The 18,221-nt window shown below is 45.0% G+C and overlaps 1 protein-coding gene across 1 annotated transcript in view; it reads right to left on the reverse strand.

The window, feature by feature from the left end:
• LOC126986054 (alpha-(1,6)-fucosyltransferase-like) overlaps positions 1-18,221 on the reverse strand; it is a 98,801-nt gene that overhangs the window by 33,178 nt on the left and 47,402 nt on the right. Inside the window, exon 2 of the mRNA XM_050841733.1 lies at positions 202-411. Coding sequence (XP_050697690.1) covers positions 202-411 — 210 coding nt within the window. The remainder of the gene's footprint in view (positions 1-201; positions 412-18,221) is intronic.

Below are 18,221 nucleotides of genomic sequence, written 5' to 3' on the forward strand. Positions count from 1 at the left end.
AGAAATTGAGAAGAAAGAGGTTCGAGGAGTTATCAAGACACGCCTGCCACCAACCAAGTGCACAGCATCTACTCTACCAGAACCTCCTAAAGCGTGACGTCACGCCGTACGCGAAATGGCCGGTGTGGAGGTACCTTCCGTTCTCTTTACCTTACAAATTATGACGGTGGTTAGTCATTGCGGCCATGAATGCTTGCTTACCTGAGACGGTCCGCGGCCTCGGCAAGCACCGCCTTCACCTGGGCCGCTTCTTTGCCTGATTTTTTCTTGGCAATCTGCTCCAGGTGATACAGGACAAATACATGTGTGGTCTGCATGCCAGTTGCAACTTGGCGCCGAATCTCCTCCAACTGACTGAGAGTCAATAATACTTGCTGTTGCCCTGCGTCCGATGCTGCTTTGTCTGTCGGTCTGTGAAGTAGAAGAGAGGAGGCTAGGTGTGACATTTCTGGGTCTATGCCTGGTATGCATGTCTTCACCAAACGCATTGACTACGTATATCACAAGGAAGTAATGGTCGTGTGGTCTTTGAACATTGTCTGCTTAGTGACTGGAAGGGGCTGTAGTATGTATCAGCGAAACAATACCTGAATGTTGTTTGATTCTAGCGTCCTCTTTCAAAAGCGCTTACGATGCCCCACAAAATATCACCACTGTTTCACCTTAACTGATCTCCGCCCCCATCATCACCAAGCCACTATAACCCAAAATTCTATCTGTCATCATGATCATTATAACCCAAAAATCTACAAGTTAATTGATCACAACAACTCCAAATTCTATGAAGTTTCACGATCACCATTACCAGTGACGGGATTCAACCGGTTCGCACCGGTTCGCAAGAACCTGTTCTCTTCAATCCCGAGAACCGGTTGATACTGTTAGCTTAAATCAGGGGTTCTCAATTTTTCCCCCATGAACACCGTTTACTTATAACTTATTTTGGTAAACCCCTCATAGATCTGTTTCTAGCCTTTGATAAGTCAAACACACGACTAAACCAGATTTTATGTCGGGTGGAGCCGAACACGGGTTCAAGACGGATGTGGTATCACCGATTCGAACGATAGCGCCGTTACAAAGGCTACACCGACAGCAACCGCTGCCAGCTGGTTTTGTTTACTTGAATTACTTCCCCTCACGGCAACCAGCTGTCATCCGCCTCACCTGTGTCTTCCTGAAGAACACAGGCCAGCTGTCACGCCTGTGATAACCTCACAGGACTTCCCCAGGGCTCATAATGATCTTCAGATCTTCGCGGCCCTGACAACAACAACAACAACATTTCTGCCGACACCACTGTAACTGGTAGTTTTTTCTTTTTCTTTTTGAGAGGCTGTAGGTATTATTTTCTGTAGTCACGCATCACGACACAAAGAATGGCGATCTTAAATATGTCAAGATCACTTTGATAACCGTTTGAATCTATTAATATGCCATATATAGTATAGGCATAGGGCCGAGACACAAAAATAAGCTCAATAGACTTTTGATGCATTCTGATCAACCGTATAGTTATTGACGACATTGCCGTGCTGATGGATGGGGTCAAATAGAACAAAAAATGGAAGAGGTAAGACTGACAAAATATTTATTGAAAGTAGGATGTGCATGGATTTAACCATATCAGTATTGTTTGCTTCTAGAGACTGTGATAGTGCGATAACCTGTTGTTAGCGAGTACTGGAGTGAGAGAACCTGTTCTTAAAAAAATTGAATCCCACCACTGACCATAACCCGAAATTCCACCTGATACCACCACTACCGCACCTCATCCACCACTACTACTACCACCAACAACATGATAATGCCTCATATTTTACGATCACCACGCCGCATCCACAACCACCGCCACTGCCACTTCAATGGCGCAGTGGTTAGTACACCAAGCTACGAATCTGTGGGCTTGGCTTGGAATCTCGGCCTGGTCAGTCGGGGCGAAGCTCACCCAACTTCATCTTCCATTCCGTACTGGTCGATAAATGGATACCTGTAGAAACCAGGGAAAAGCCAAACACTGGTAACTTGGATTTCACCCTGGTCCCACCACAGACTCAAGGGCCAACATGAAGGAGGTGAGCATCGAGGCAATGTGTATCCATGACGTATGCCCCACTACAACGACGTCCACTATCATTGCCGCATCACCACCTATGGTGTCCGGAAAAGTTCTGCTAGCCACTATGTATTACCGTAGATTACGTTATGCTGATCAGGATGTAAGTTTTCGTATTACAAGGTAGAATCATTCATGCTAACAAACATCCATTCCGCTCCAAGTAAGCCTTGGTCCTATGAGATAATATACAATATTACACAAGGGTCGCATCTACATAATAAATATTTTATTTTCGTGATTTCATTGTTATCCTCTTTTTCTCTTTTTTTTCTCTCTCTGAAAGACATTCAACGCGGGAGCAAATCATGTTAGTGTCCCGTAGTCCCCAACACCACCTTTTTTTTTCCCTATTACCTCCCCTTCCTACCCTGTCTAGACAGGGCCCAAAGGGCCTGAATTCACGTGTCTTATTTATAGCAGCTATACCGTATGCCCCCACCTTAACTAGGGAGATCACTTGTTTGACTCGTGATCGCCACTCCATCCATGAGGAGTCACCTTGCCATAGTGACGGGGCATGAAGTGGGTCGGTGGCACCTAGGGTTGCCACCTTGAGCTTTTACTTTGAACCAAGCTGAGTCGAACTATTCAGTAACGCATCAGAAAACCCTAGTGGTTGTTTGGGCTCTTAAACGTTTTAGAGATATTATCCTTGGATATCATATCACTGTATTTACAGACCATGCGCCAGTCACCGAGCTTTTTAAGGGTCGAGACCTCACCGGTCGATTTGCACCATCCAAGAATTGGGCCAACCTTTAAATTTACCAGGACTCGCAAATGTCGTCGGGGATTCCTTGTTTAGAAATATATCTGTTGGCTCAGTGGCAGAAACGTTCACTGCAATTGCAAATATTACTCTAAAGGATTTAGCAGCAGCCCAGCGCCGACTTGACGTTTGGAGTAAAGTAATATACGCTCTAGAGTCGAGTGATGAAACAAGTCTCCCACCATTACCTGTGTCTTTTTCACAATTTTTCTTGTCACAGGACGACGTTTTGTGCCTCTACTGGCCCCATAAAAAGGAGTCTGTCTCGCAGTTTGTGATACCGGAGTGTTATGTGCCTGCGGTGCTGAACTTAGTTCATGATGCGGTGATTGCTGGTCACCCGGAGAGGAAGGCACTTTTACAGCGGCCCGAGTGGTCTATTTTTGGCCAACCAATGCGTGTAGATATTGACGCGTATGTGGCTAAGTGTGTTAAGCTTGCTCAACATAAAGGAACGGTGCCTAGGCCTGCGCCAATCCTGGAATATCCTCCCCCTGACCGACCTTGGGATGTAGTTTCTATTGACTTGCTACAACTTCCCGCCATACACCAGGCGCTGGATCCGAGAAGCGTTAGCGAGCTCGCTAACTGAGATACCGATGTAAACATTCGTTAATGGCATCCAAGAAGCTAAACTATGACGTCACAGCGTGGTTAACTTAACGAGAGCCCCAGACCACTTGTAAACGTAGCGAAGTTCATCATGATAAACATAGTTGTGATTTTTTACCATCAATATAGGTTTTAGAGTACACAGAGCAAATTAAATTATAAAATGATGATCTGTACACACTGCACACGACTAAAATATCAACACAAGCGCTGCCTCGCTGCTGATCACCTGCATCCCGGCCCCTCCCCGTTAAAGAAAATGTCACAAGAAAATCTGGCATCTCTAAGCACCATTGCCAGATTGTCGTACTCGGAGCATCGTATTTACCGGTTTCTTACCCTTAACTATTGCCCAGAAGCATTACTAATCAATCATTATGACTATAACAATATATGAATCCAATTATCGGGGCCCAGGAGAAAGTTTCTGTGTCGGAAATCGGCAACCATAAGAGGCTGAGGACGACTTGCTGCCAGCTATAGGCTGCTGCTTCTTCCGTTATACCCCGTAGTCATGTTTCCCCATGATGACTGCCTCTCTCTTCTCTACCTCCTCAACCATTGTCAACAGCTCAGACTCACTGAACCTCGGCCGCCGCATTTTCCTTAGTGGTTCAACCATTTTCTGGGTAAAAGTACTTTCCTGCCGTGTGTAAGGTGAGGGTTATCGTACTCAGAGCATAGTATTTACCGGTTTTTAACGCCTAAGTTGCCTAACTATTTCCAAGAAACATCAGGAGCTAACTCTTTTAACGATAACTATAAATGAGTTTCGTTGCTGCAGCCCAGAGGACCGTTTTGGGGTAGGAAGTCGGAAATATAAGCGACTGAGCACTACAATCTGGCAACGTTGGCCGCCACAGCTGAGCGAGGCAGCCGTATGTTTGGCTGAAAATTTTTCAAAGAATTGCTGTGATTGGCTGTCGAGTCTGATGGCATCATCGTGGCGCTTACCCAATCAGTTGGCTTTCTGCAGTAGCGAGGCCCGAGCGATATCATTAAGTCTCCTCTTTGGATCTGAATTTAGCGATGTCGTCCGGGCAAACGCTTGGTAAAGCTACGGTCACACTTGCTATTATTAACGCTAGCCTGGCTTTTGTTTCCGCTGGCTTGCCAGCGATACGCGCGGCAGTCTGGTCACACCACAGGCAAAATCCGCTAGTTAGCTAGCTAGCTGATCATATCATAACACTAGCCGCTATGGAGGAAGCACTTTTTGGATTCGCTCTGTCCACAATTACTCTTGCCACTTGTTTTGTAGCCAGTGAGGACTTAAAGAAGAAAAGTGAAACGAAAGTGGATAAGACCATGGCTGGGAAGTGTGTTTGCTCTTGCTGTACAGGTGACCCGTTGGAAAGTCACCGAGGTCAAATTCTTCCATTAAAGAAAAAAAATACATTTGGAAATTTTCTTGTATTGTCGTCTAGCTCTTTTATTACGCATTTAAAGTACTTCCCAAAAAAAGAAATGGAATATTTTTTGATTGCACATATGCTGAATAAACGATAGTTTCTTATTACCTTCCATTCGGCTATCGCTAGCAGTACGGCCGGTGAAAACGATCCGTATCGATAGCTCAGAGCAGCCGGTATTAATCGCTTGTGCTGCCCGATCAAGCCGTACCGCTGGATCCAGCGATATCAGTAGCTAGTGTGACCGCACCTTAACAATACCGATGTCGGTAAGCAGCCTTCTCTTTGGATCCGGCGCTTGGCAGGGCTCTAGTATCTTTTGGTTTGTGTAGATCACTTGTCTCGGTACGTTATTTTAGCCCCGGTGAAAGATAAATCTGCTAAGTCCATTGCTCAAGCCCAAGTAACTCATCTGTTTTGTCCATCCTCCACGCCTCGAGTGTTGGTAAGTGATAATGGGGCTGAGTTTCGCAATCAACTTTTAGAAGAAATATGCAATCAATTTGGCATAAAACAAAGCTTTACAGTCAGTTATCACCCAGCCAGCAACCGCCTTGTTGAACGCACTAATAGGAAAATTTTAGATTACTAATTTATTATGTTTGGTTTCAGAGCTTTTGCCTGCATCTTTTTCATGCGAGAGGGGAGTGCTTGAGTAATACTTTTCACTCTAACTCACTATTTTCTTTTTTTATTGCTGATGCAGGGCAATCTTGTTTGTTTGGAACCGTAATAACAGAGGGTGTTGAATAATATAGAGATAGGTACATATAACCTTTGAACCTCATTTGCTACTGCTTGAAACAAAGACATTATTCCTGCATAGACAGACTTCATTAAACTTGAGCAGATGCTGTTTTGCTTTTAATACTACTTTCTGAGGTTTCTCCCTGACTTTGCTTGATGTCCGTCATCCACGTTCGTTCCGATCGGGGGATAGGTGGAAATTTAGTGGCTTGACCATTTTTCTTTTTTAATTGTTGTATATTAATGCTGGAATTACATTAATCAACTATTAATGCTGGATTTAAATATTTCAGTGAGGTTAGTTACAACGGTGATTTCACAACTTTGTGACAGGATTTTCTTTTATAGTACTGTAGCCCTGAAAAACGGGGTATCGCTTTCATTATTCAGTTTCCCTTTTTGCGTTGATGTTTGCGCAGTGGTGCTGATCCAGACGATGCTTTCAAGGCTCTACAGACTTTTCCTTGTCATTACATTGTAACTATTATTCTTCCTTGGGAGACTTTACGGATAACACTACCTCTTTTCACACTTCCCTATTGTGACAGTTTTGTATCGGTAGTGTGTCCCGAAAGTTCAACTTATAGAGGAGCTCCTTCAAGGATATTTGTCACTTTTCCCAATAGCTCTTTTACAATGTATCCTGATGACAGTTTAGTCAATTTTTTTTTTCTAGGATGAAATATGTAAATATTAATCTTTTCGAGCTAACTTTTTATTATGTTTTCTCGGAATTGGAATCAGCTGTCCATGTCCATGGCTCTAGACCAGTTTACCTCACCCCTTATGTACATTACCCATTTCTTGTTACTTATATTATTATTTATGTTATCATTGTCATTTCCCTGTGTTGTATCGTTAGGCGGGCTCTGACTTGTATAATCATCTTTAAAGCAAATGTTACAAGACCACGCTGAACTAGTACACAATGGAAATAATGTAACATGGGTAGGTACATGCCTTTAGGGGTACGGTGGGTCGGGAGGTCGCGACTTTTAATTGACCGAGCAATGTAAGGCACTAATGTATATAATATCCTGTACATATTAATATAGGAATGTAAGTGTCGAAACACAGCTCGGTATCGTGCCACCGGATGTTTTATGAAAGGTAGCAGTTTAAGGCCTTGAGAGGGAGTGGCATGATACTAAAATGTGCTATTCTCTTTTTTTTTCTCTTTTTTTCTGAAAGACATTTAACGTGGGAGCAAATCATGTTAGCGTCCCATAGTCCCCAACACCACCTTTTTTCCCTATTACCTCCCCTTCCTACCCTGTCTAGACGGGATCCAAAGGGGCTGAATTCGCGTGTCTTATTGATAGCAGCTATACCGTATTTTTTTTTATTTTTTTTTTTACAGCTAAGGAGACAGCTCAAGGGCGTAAAGAAAAAAAAAGTAAAAAAAGGCTCGCTACTCACTGCTCCCGAACAGAGGTTAAAAGGAGTGTCCAAAATCAGAGGTCAATTTCGGGAGGAGAGGTGTCCTGATACCCTCCTCTTGAAAAGGTTCAAGTCGTAGGCAGGATAAAATACAGATGAAGGAAGATTGTTCCAGAGTTTACCAGCGTGAGGGATGAAAGAGTGAAGATGCTGGTTAACTCTTGCATAAAGGGTTTGGACAGTATAGGGATGAGCATGAGTAGAAAGTCGTGTGCAGCGGGGCCACGGGAGGAGGGGAAGCATACAGTTAGCAAGTTCAGAGGAGCAGTCAGCATGAAAATATCGATAGAAGATAGAAAGAGAGGCAACATGCCGGCGGAATTTGAGAGGTACAAGACTATCAGTATGAGGAGGAGAGCTGATGAGACGAAGAGCCTTTGATTCCACTCTGTCAAGGAGAGCTGTGCGAGTGGACCCCCCCCCCCACACATGAGATGCATACTCCATACGAGGGCGGACAAGACCCCTGTAAATGGACAGCAACTGTGCGGGGGAGAAGAACTGGCGGAGACGGTACAGAACGCCCAGCCTCGAGGAAGCTGATTTAGTAAGAGATGAGATATGAAGTTTCCAGTTGAGATTTTGAGTTAAGGATAGATCGAGGATGTTTAGTGTTGAGGAAGGTGATAGCTGAGTGTTGTCAAATAATAGGGGATAGTTGTTTGGAAGATTGTGTCGAGTGGATAGGTTACGAGACTGTGTTGTTGAGGCGTTGAAGGACACCAGGTTCCTCTTGCCCCAATCGGAAATAATAGTAAGGTCTGCGGCTAAGCATTCTGTTGCCTTCAGCCTTGAATCGTTAAGTTCATGTAGGGTGAGTCTTCTATTAATATAAATTGAGTAATGTAGAGTGGAATCATCGGCGTAGGAATGGATAGGACAGTTCGTTTTGGAAAGAAGATCATCAATGAACAACAGAAAGAGAGTGGGGGATAGGATAGAACCCTGTGGGACACCACTGTTAATAGGTTTAGGGGAAGAATAGTGACCGTCTACCACAGCAGAAATAGAACGGTCAGAAAGGAAACTGGAGATAAAGGTACAGAGAGAAGGATAGAAACCGTAGGAGGGTAGTTTGGAAAGCAAAGATTTGTGCCAAACCCTATCAAATTGGAACGGTCACCCTTCTTAGGCACAGGCTGTATGAAGGCATACTTCCAGCAGGAAGGAAAGGTAGATGTTGACAGGCAGAGGCGAAAGAGTTTGACCAGGCGGGGTGACAGCACGGAGGCACAGTTTCTAAGGACAATAGGAGGCACTCCATCAGGTCCACAAGCCTTCTGAGGACTGAGGCCAGAGAGGGCATAGAAAACATCATTTTGAAGAATCTTTATAACAGGCATAAAAGAGTCAGAGGGGGGATGAGTAGGAGGAATATGCCCAGAATCGTCAAGAGTGGAGTTTTTAGAAAAAGTTTGAGAGAAGAGTTCAGCCTTAGAGATAGATGAGACGGCAGTGTTGCCTTCAGGACTGAGGAGTGGAGGGAAAGATGAAGAAGTGAAGTTGGAGATGTTTTTGGCTAGATGCCAGAAGTCACGGGAAGAGTTAGAGAAAGCAAGGTTTTGGCATTTTCTATTAATGAAAGAGTTTTTGGTTAGTCGGAGAATAGATTTGGCACGATTCCGGGCAGAAATGTAAAGTTCATAATTAGCATTAGTTTGAAGGCTCTGGTACCTTTTGTGAGCTGCCTCTCTATCATTGACAGCACGAGAACAAGCGTGATTAAACCAAGACTTTTTAGCGTGAGGAGTAGAGAAAGAACGTGGAATGTATGCCTCCATTCCAGAGACAATCACCTCTGTGATGCGCTGAGCACACACAGAGGGGTCTCTATCCTGGAAGCAATAATCATTCCACGGGAAATTGGAAAAGTACATCCTCAGATCGTCCCATCGAGCTGAAGCAAAATGCCAGAAGCATCGCCTCTATGGTGGGTCCAGAGGGTGTACAGGAGCGATAGGACAGAATGCAGAAATAAGATTGTAATCGTAGGAGCCCAACGGAGAAAACAATTTGACGGAATAAGCAGAAGGGTTTGAGGTAAGGAAGAGGTCTAGAATGTTGGGCCGGTCTCCAAGACGGTCGGGAATATGTGTAGGGTGCTGGACCAACTCCTCCACCTTAACTAGGTAGATCACTTGTCTGACTCGTGATCGCCACCCCTTTCAAGGGGAGTCAGCTTGTCGTGGTGACAGGGCAGGAAGCGGGTCGGTGGCACCTAGGGTTACCACCTTGAGATCATAAAAATAAGGAACGCAACACCTCGCTCACCAATACGGAACGAACCTATATTTTCAGAAACGGGTGGCAACCCTAAAATTTCTCTGGCCTGTCATGACTGACAGCAGCTGCCCGCTGCTGGTGAGGGCAGGAGGGAGGGAGGAGGGACGTTATGTCGCGTACTTAACACGTATTTTATGTCGACCCTTGACAAATACATAATTATACGGACTGGTTTTGTGATTAACCGAAAAATGCGCTCACTACAAGTTTAAAGTACTGAATTTTATCTGCTTAACCATTCAGACAGCCAAATACGGAACAAGTAGGGTTCTTATCAATTTCTGCAACATTCGCGGTCTTCGTTCTAATTTTCATTCAGTGGAACACCATCTCTCCTCCTCTAAACCTCACCTTCTCTTCATCACCGAAACACAGGTCCCTGAGGCTACTGACAGCAATCTCTACTCTGTTCCCTCCTACTATCTCTATCCTAAATTTCAATCCAAAGCTGGATGTTGCGCCTACGTGCGCAACGACATCATTTGCTCTCATGCCTACGACCTTGACTCTTCTGAATGTTCCACCATCTGGCTAAGACTTCATTGCCATTCTATTACTAAATACATATGTGCTGTTTATCTCTCATCTAACTCTACTGACCTTGTAAAATTCTTTGACTACCTGAACTCTAAAGTGGAGCACATTTTGACCCACTCTCTCTTCTCTGAAATCTCCATCTTGGGAGATTTCAATGTTCACCACCAGCTTTGGCTTTCATCCTCTTTCACTGACCAGCCTGGTGAACAAGCCTACAACTTTGCTCTCCTCAACGATCTATAGCAGTTGGTTCAGTACCCTACACGTATCCCCGACCGTCTTGGAGACAGGCCCAAAATAATGGACCTCTTCCTTACTTCTAACCCCTCTACGTACTTACTCTGTCAAACTGTTCTCTCCGTTGGGCTCCTCTGATCACAACCTTATTTCTGTATCCTGTCCTATCACTCTTGTACACCCCCTGGACCCACCGAAGAGGCGATGCTTCTGCCATTTTGTTTCAGTTCGGTGGGACGACCTGAGGATGTACTTTTCTGATTTCCCGTGGAATGATTACTGCTTCCAAGAGAGAGACCCCTCTGTGTGTTCCCATCGCATGACAGAGGTGATTGTCTCTGCAATGGAGGCATACATTTCACGTTCTGTCTCTACTTCTCATGCTAAAAAGCCTTGGTTTAATCATGCTTGTTCTCGTGCTATTAAAGATAGAGAGGCAGCTCACAAAAGGTACCAGAGCCTTCGCACTCCTCCTGATCATGACCTTTATATTTCTGCCCGGAATTATGGCAAATCTGTTCTCCGGCTTACCAAAAACTCCTTCATCAATAGAAAATGCTAAAACCTTGCTTTCTCTAATTCTTCCCGTGACTTCTGGCATCTAGCCAAAAATATCTCCTCCAGTTTCATTTCTTCCTCTTTTCCTCCTCACCTTAACCCTAACGGCAGCCCCGCCGTCTCATCGATCTCTAAGGCTGAACTTTTCGCTCAAACGTTCTTTAAGAACTCCACCCTGGACGATTCTGGGCATATTCCTCCTACTCATCCCCCCTCTGACTTCTTTATGCCTATAATTAAGATTCTTCATAATGATGTTTTCTATGCCCTCTCTGGCCTCAACTCTCAGAAGTCTTCTGGACCTGATGGAGTGCCTCCTATTGTCCTTAAAAACTGTGTTTCCGTGCTGACACCCTGGTCAAACTCTTTCGCCTCTGCCTATCAACATCTACCTTTCCTTCCTGCTGGAAGTACGCCTTCGTGCAGCCTGTGCCTAAGAAGGGTGACCGTTCCAATCCCTCAAACTACCCCCCTCCCCCTATACCTTTACTTTCCTGTCTATCTAAAGTTTTTGAATCAATCCTTAACCGGAAGATTCAAAAGCACCTTTCCACTTCTAACCTTCTATTTGATCGCCAGTATGGGTTCCGCAAGAGGAGTTGTACTGGCGATCTTTTTGCTCTCTTAACTGACACTTGGTCATCCTCTCTTAGCCGTTTCGGTGAAACTTTCTCTGTTGCGCTAAACATATCGAAAGCCTTCGATAGAGTCTGGCACAAATCTTTGCTTTCTAAACTGCCTTCTTTCGGATTCTATCCCTCTCTCTGTTCCTTTATCTCCAATTTCCTTTCCGGTCGTTCTATCTCTGCGGTGGTAGATGGTTACTGTTCTTCCCCTAAACCTATCAACAGTGGTGTTCCACAGGGCTCTGTCCTATCACCCACTCTCTTCCTGTTATTCATCAACGATCTTCTTTCCAAAACAAACTGTCCTGTCCACTCATACGTCAACGACTCCACTCTGCATTATTCAACTTCTTTCAATAGACGACCATCCCAACAGGAAGTACATGACTCCAAACTGGAGGCTGCAGAACGCTTAACCTCGGACCTTGCTATCATTTCCGATTGGGGTAGAAGGAACCTTGTGTCCTTCAGTGCCTCAAAAACACAATTTCTCCACCTATCAACTCGACGCAATCTTCCAAACACCTATCCCCTATTATTCGACAACACTCAGCTGTCACCTTCTTCAACACTAAATATCCTCCGTCTATCCTTAACTCAAAATCTTAACTAGTAACTTCACCTCTCCTCTCTCACCAAATCAGCTTCCTCGAGGTTGGGCGTTCTGTATCGTCTCCGCCAGTCCTTCTCCCCCGCGCAGTTGCTATCCATATACAGGGGCCTTGTCGGCCCTCGTATGGAGTATGCATCTCTTCCTTACCTCTAATCCTTCTGCTTACTCTGTCAAACTGTTCTCTCCGTTGGGCTCCTCCGATCATAACCTTATTTCTGTATCCTGTCCTATCGCTCCTGTACATCCTCTGGACCCACCGAAGAGGCGATGCTTCTGGCATTTTGCTTCAGCTCGGTGGGACGACCTGAGGATGTACATTTCAATTTCCGTGGAATGATTATTGCTTCCAGGAGAGAGACCCCTTTGTGTGTGATCAGCGCATCACAGAGGTGATTGTCTCTGGAATGGAGGCATACATTCCACGTACTTTCTCTACTCCTCATGCTAAAAAGCCTTGGTTTAATCACGCTTGTTCTCGTCCTATTAAAGATAAAGAGGCAGCTCACAAAAGGTTCCAGAGCCTTCGAACTCCCACTAACTTTGATCTATACATTTCAGCCCGGAATCGTGTGAAATCTATTCTCCGACTTACCAAAACTTCTTTTATAAATAGAAAATGTCAACACCTTGCTTCTTCTAATTCTTCCCGTTACTTCTGGCATCTAGCCAAAAATATCTCCTCCAATTTCACTTCTTCCTCTTTCCCTCCTCTCCTTAACCCTGACGGCAGCACTGCCGTCTCATCTGTCTCTAAGGCTGAACTCTTCGCTCAAACTTTCTGTAAGAACTCCACCATGGACGATTATGGGCATATTCCTCCTACTCATCCCCCCTCTGACTCCTTTATGCCTGTTATTAAGACTCTTCCTAATTATGCTTTCTATGCCCTCTCTGGTCTCAACTCTCAGAAGGCTTATGGACCTGATGGAGTGCCTCCTATTGTCCTTAAAAACTGTGCTTCTGTGCTGACACCCTGCCTGGTCAAACTCTTTCGTCTCTGACTATCAACATCTATCTTTCCTTCCTGCTGGAAGTATGCCTTTGTACAGCCTGTGCCTAAGAAGGGTGACCGTTTCAATCCCTCAAACTACCGCCCTATAGCTTTACTTTCATGTCTATCTAAAGGTTTTGAATCAATCCTTAACCGGAAGATTCAAAAGCACCTTTCCACTTCTAATCTTCTATCTGATCGCCAGTATGGATTCCGCAAGTGGCGTTCTACTGGCGATCTTCATGCTCTCTTAACTGACTCTTAGTTATCCTCTCTTAGCAGTTTCTGTGAAACTTTCTCTGTTGCGCTAGACATATCGAAAGCCTTCGATAGAGTCTGGCACCAGTCTTTGCTTTCTAAACTGCCCTCTTCCGGATTCTATCCCTCTCTCTGTTCCTTTATCTCCAGTTTCCTTTCCGGCCGTTCTATCTCTGCGGTGGTAGACGGTCACTGCTCTTCCCCTAAACCTATCGACAGTGGCGTTCCACAGGGCTCTGTCCTATCACCCACTCTCTTCCTGTTATTCATCAAAGATCTTCTTTCCATAACAAACTGACCTGTCCACTCGTACGCCGACGACTCCACTCTGCATTATTCAACTTCTTTCAATAGAAGACCATCACAACAGGAAGTACACGACTCCAGACTGGAGGCTGCAGAACGCTTAACCTCAGACCTTGCTATCATTTCCGATTGGGGCAGAAGGAACCTTGTGTCCTTCAATGCCTCAAAAACTCAATTTCTCCACCCATCAACTCGACACAATCTTCCAAACACCTATCCCCTATTCTTTGACAACACTCAGCTATCACCTTCCTCAACACTAAACATCCTCGGTCTATCCTTAACTCAAAATCTCAACTGGAAACTTCATATCTCCTCTCTCGCTAAATCACCTTCCTCGAGGTTGGGCGTTCTGTATCGTCTCCGCCAGTTCTTCTCTCCCGCGCAGTTGCTATCCATATACAGGGGCCTTGTCCGCCCTCGTATGGAGTATGCATCTCACGTGTGGGGGGGCTCCACTCACACAGCTCTTCTGGACAGAGTGGAGGCTAAGGCTCTTCGTCTCATCAGATCTCCTCCTCCTACTGATAGTCTTGTACCTCTTAAATTCCGCCGCGATGTTGCCTCTCTTTCTATCTTCCATCGATATTTCCACGCTGACTGCTCTTCTGAACTTGCTAACTGCATGCCTCCCCCCCTCCCGCGGCCCCGCTGCACACGACTTTCTACTCATACTCATCCCTATACTGTCCAAATCCCTTATGCAAGAGTTAACCAGCATCTTCACTCTTTCATCCCTCACGCTAGTAAACTCTGGAACAATCTTCCTTCATCTGTATTTCCTCCTGCCTACGACTTGAACTCTTTCAAGAGGAGGGTATCAGGACACCTCTCCTCCCGAATTTGACCTTGCTTCTGGCCACCTGTTCTGATTCTTTTATGGAAGCAGCAATTAGCGGGCTTTTTTTATTATTGTTTTTTTTGTGTGTGTGCCCTTGAGCTGCCTCCTTTGTTGTAAAAAAAAAAAATTCCTCCTGCCTTCGACTTGAACTCTTTCAAGAGGAGGGTATCAGGCCACTCCTATGTACTCTATTCAGGAGCAGTGAGTAGCGGGCTTTTTTTTTTCATTCTTTCTTTCTTTTTTTACGCCCTTGAACTCTCTCCTCTGCTGTAAAAAAAAATAAGAAAAAAAAGCTGTATGTAGGCGTACTTACAGCAGGAAGGAAAGGTAAATATTGAAAGGCAGAGACAAAAGAGTTTGACCGTGCAGGGTGTCAGCACGGAAGAAGTTTTTCGGAACAATAGGAGCCACATTAATGTTAATAATTACATAATGTTACTTATTATATCGGTTAAATAATATAACAGTTAAAATCTATACCGGAATGCCTTCAATAAAAAAAAAAAACATAAAGGTTCTATATTAAAAAAAAAAAAATATGTTGAAAAGAATATTGGAGTATTTTTAACTCGTTTTCAGCCAGTTTTTCGTTTGGTGCGAGTACATTTTTTTTTCTTTTACACCAAGGTAGACAGCTCAAGGTCACAAAAGCAAAACAGTAACAAAAAAAATGCCAGGCATGTTAGCCCTTTTTTGTTAGCTGTTTTTAAGTGTTTTTACTTTTCAAATTAGTTGGTGTTAAGTGTTACTTTTAATGTTTAAGGCTCGAACTGCTATCTCAGGTTAGGTCCGGTGTACCGTTGCCTGCTTTCACAAGTTGATTGTAGTAGGTGAGGTAACACAATAGCCTTTTAGTTGGCCGAGCGGTAGTCGTTATAAGTTCACTTTAGTTCTCTCTCTCACAGGGCAATAGTGTTATAGTAGGATATCAATGTATTATTATTATTTAATATCACCACGAATTAGGCATACAATTATCAATGGAAAAACCCACGACAGATAGATCACGCCACCTTATAGGAATGTCGTCCGTCAGTGTTTACCGTCTCAGTTTTGTATACTTCGCACTCCGATGGTGCGTGGAGGTCACCTTGACATACGTGACCAATTGTAACAATTATTTTCCAACCTGTAACTCGCGACTCCTTCACGAGAGTCCGACTGACACACAACGACAGTCGCTCTCGCTCCGTCGCTTCTTGTACATAAAGGCTACGAATATAATTCGCCTTAAGGAAGCTGAAGTCTTAATCAACACCCTTTAAACGCCCCCCGACAAGCCAGGCTCAAAGTAAGCTCTCTCTCACCTGTAGTTTTTGCAAACAATCAGGACATTCTGAACATTCTTGTTTCGCGCAACGTAGGGAGTCAACACATTCAAGACAGGGCTCAGATAGGAGGTCAGGAGGTTACAGGGGCGGGCATCATTCATCACACAGGAACCCTAGGCCAAACCATCAGCGGAAGGCTGCCTTTTGCCTTGTCCACGGGAATTGTTTTCATGATTCAGACAGTTGTTCTGCAATACAAAAGGCCAAGGAGTAACAGAAGTACAAGTCCTCAGCGGACAGTAAGCCACACTCCTCTTCTCAGAATAAAAAGACATGACTTCGTGACAGCCCCGAGGCGTACATCCAAGTGTCCCTTAAGGAAAATACTAATTGGGAGCAACTTGACTCCGTCATTGCCGCCTTGAGACGGACAAGCATAATTGCCCTCCCTTGCAAGGTGGGCAAAATTTCACTCACCTTAGCGGTTGACACAGGTGCCACAGTCAATGTCATCTCCGACTCCGCTTACAGGTCTCTAACACGACAGGCGAGTGGGAAAATTGGCCGCTCCAAGAGAACGACCTGAATGTGGTAGGCGTGACGGGCACCACTTTGGGAATCCTTGGGCGAGTACCACTAACAGTCAGCTTACATGAAAAAGTATGTCCCTGTCGAGATTTTTTTTTATGTATCTAGCAGGTTTGCCTTACCTGTGGATGGGATCTTAGGATTAAACGCCATGAAAGACCTGCACATAACCATAAACCCTGAAAGCAACGCGATCGTGTATCAAGGCCGACGCATACAGGGGATGGTAAATCCATTGCCTCTGTCAACTGTAATCTCACCCTCAGAGGTGGAAAATGACCAACCCACCACAGACTCAGGGACTGCCACCGCCCAAGTGTCACCTCTTACGGTCAAACCACACGAAACCATTGCAGACTTGTGGCGGACAATAACGGCAGTCGTAGAAGGTCCTCATATAGTTCCGGATCGTGCTGCAAAACTTGTTAAAATCCGTTTGCCTAACGCCCCTCCGACGGGCAGTGATGTGTGTATCGACGGATTCCTCACATACACCGCGTGACGGTGGAGGTAACTCTTGCGACAGTCAAGGAAGGAGGTTTTGCAGAGGCATTGGTAATAAACACGTCTGGATCCCCTGTATCCTTAAGACACGGTGTTAGATTATGCCAGTGTCTAGTGTATGGGAGAAATGTCGCCCCGGAACTAGCTGAATACCCTTCAGCCCAAGTCTCAGGCATAACCTCGGCGTGTCAGGCTTCTCCCGAACAAGACACAGCTAATTTAGAGGCATTCCTAAAAGTTGCACACTATTCCGAAATTAAGCTAACCTTAGTCCAGCTTCTGGAACATTACAAATACAAATCCTGTATATATCAATGCGTACAAGCTCCCCCACAGTCAGAGGGAGGTGGTGCAACAACTTATCTCTGAAATGTTAGAACAAGGTGTCATCAAAGAATCGAATTCCCCGTGGAATTCACCCTTGTTCCTGGTTCCGAAAAAAGACGGCTCTTATCGTCCTGTGATTGATTTCCGGCGTGTGAACACCGCGACCGTGGATGATCATTTTCCGCTTCCCGTTCTTCGAGATCTTCTGGTGTGTCTCGGTAGAGGAAATAAAGTCTTTACGAGTCTTGATCTGGTCAGTGGCTACTGGCAACTGCCCATGGCCCCCGAGTCACGTGAAATAACGGCTTTCAGCACGCCTCATGGCCACTATGAGTGGACGAGGATGCCGTTCGGGCTCAAAGGAGCTCCCTTGACCTTCAAGGACAATGAACAGTATGTTTGGTGACTTGCTGGGCAACTCTGTCTATGTGTATTTAGACGACATCATCATAGCAAGTAAAGACGTGCATGCACACATGGAAACACTAAAAGCAGTCCTACACAGACTTCAAGAGGTCGGATTAAAGCTCAAAATCACCAAATGTGAATATTTAACGCCTCGGATCAAGTTCTTGGGGCATGTCGTGGACGAATTCGGCATCCACACAGTGGACGACAAAATAAAGGCTATTGCCGAGTTCCCTCAGCCAACGTCTGCGGACAAGGTACGGTCTTTCTTGGGTGTCGCAGGTTATTACAGGCCTTTCATTAAGGACTTCGCAGCACGCGCGAGTCCCCTAACCCATCTTTTAAAGAAAGACGTACCATTTCAGTGGCTCCCAGCTCAACAAACGAGTTTTGAGGATTTAAAGAAAGCGCTTACACAGGCTCCGGTCCTTGTCTTTCCGGATTTCAAGGACCCCTTTCAGCTTTGTACCGACGCTTCGGCTAGTGGAGTAGGAGCCGCGCTGATGCAAACAGATAAGTCCGGCAAAAAGCATGTGATAGCGTTCGCCAGTCGAGTACTTACAGCTCCGGAAAAGAACTATTCTGTTACCCACCTAGAGGCTCTTGCCATTGTGTGGGCTCTGAAGCATTTTCGTGACATAGTGATGGGGTACAAAATTGTGGTGTATACGGACCACGCGGCCATAACTGATCTTTTCAAGGGAAAAAACCTACACGGTCGTCTGGCAAGATGGTTCTTAACGATCCAAGCATATAATCCGGAGATAAAATATA

The sequence above is a fragment of the Eriocheir sinensis genome, chromosome 61, assembly GCF_024679095.1.
Source record: "Eriocheir sinensis breed Jianghai 21 chromosome 61, ASM2467909v1, whole genome shotgun sequence".
Lineage (NCBI taxonomy): Eukaryota > Metazoa > Arthropoda > Malacostraca > Decapoda > Varunidae > Eriocheir > Eriocheir sinensis.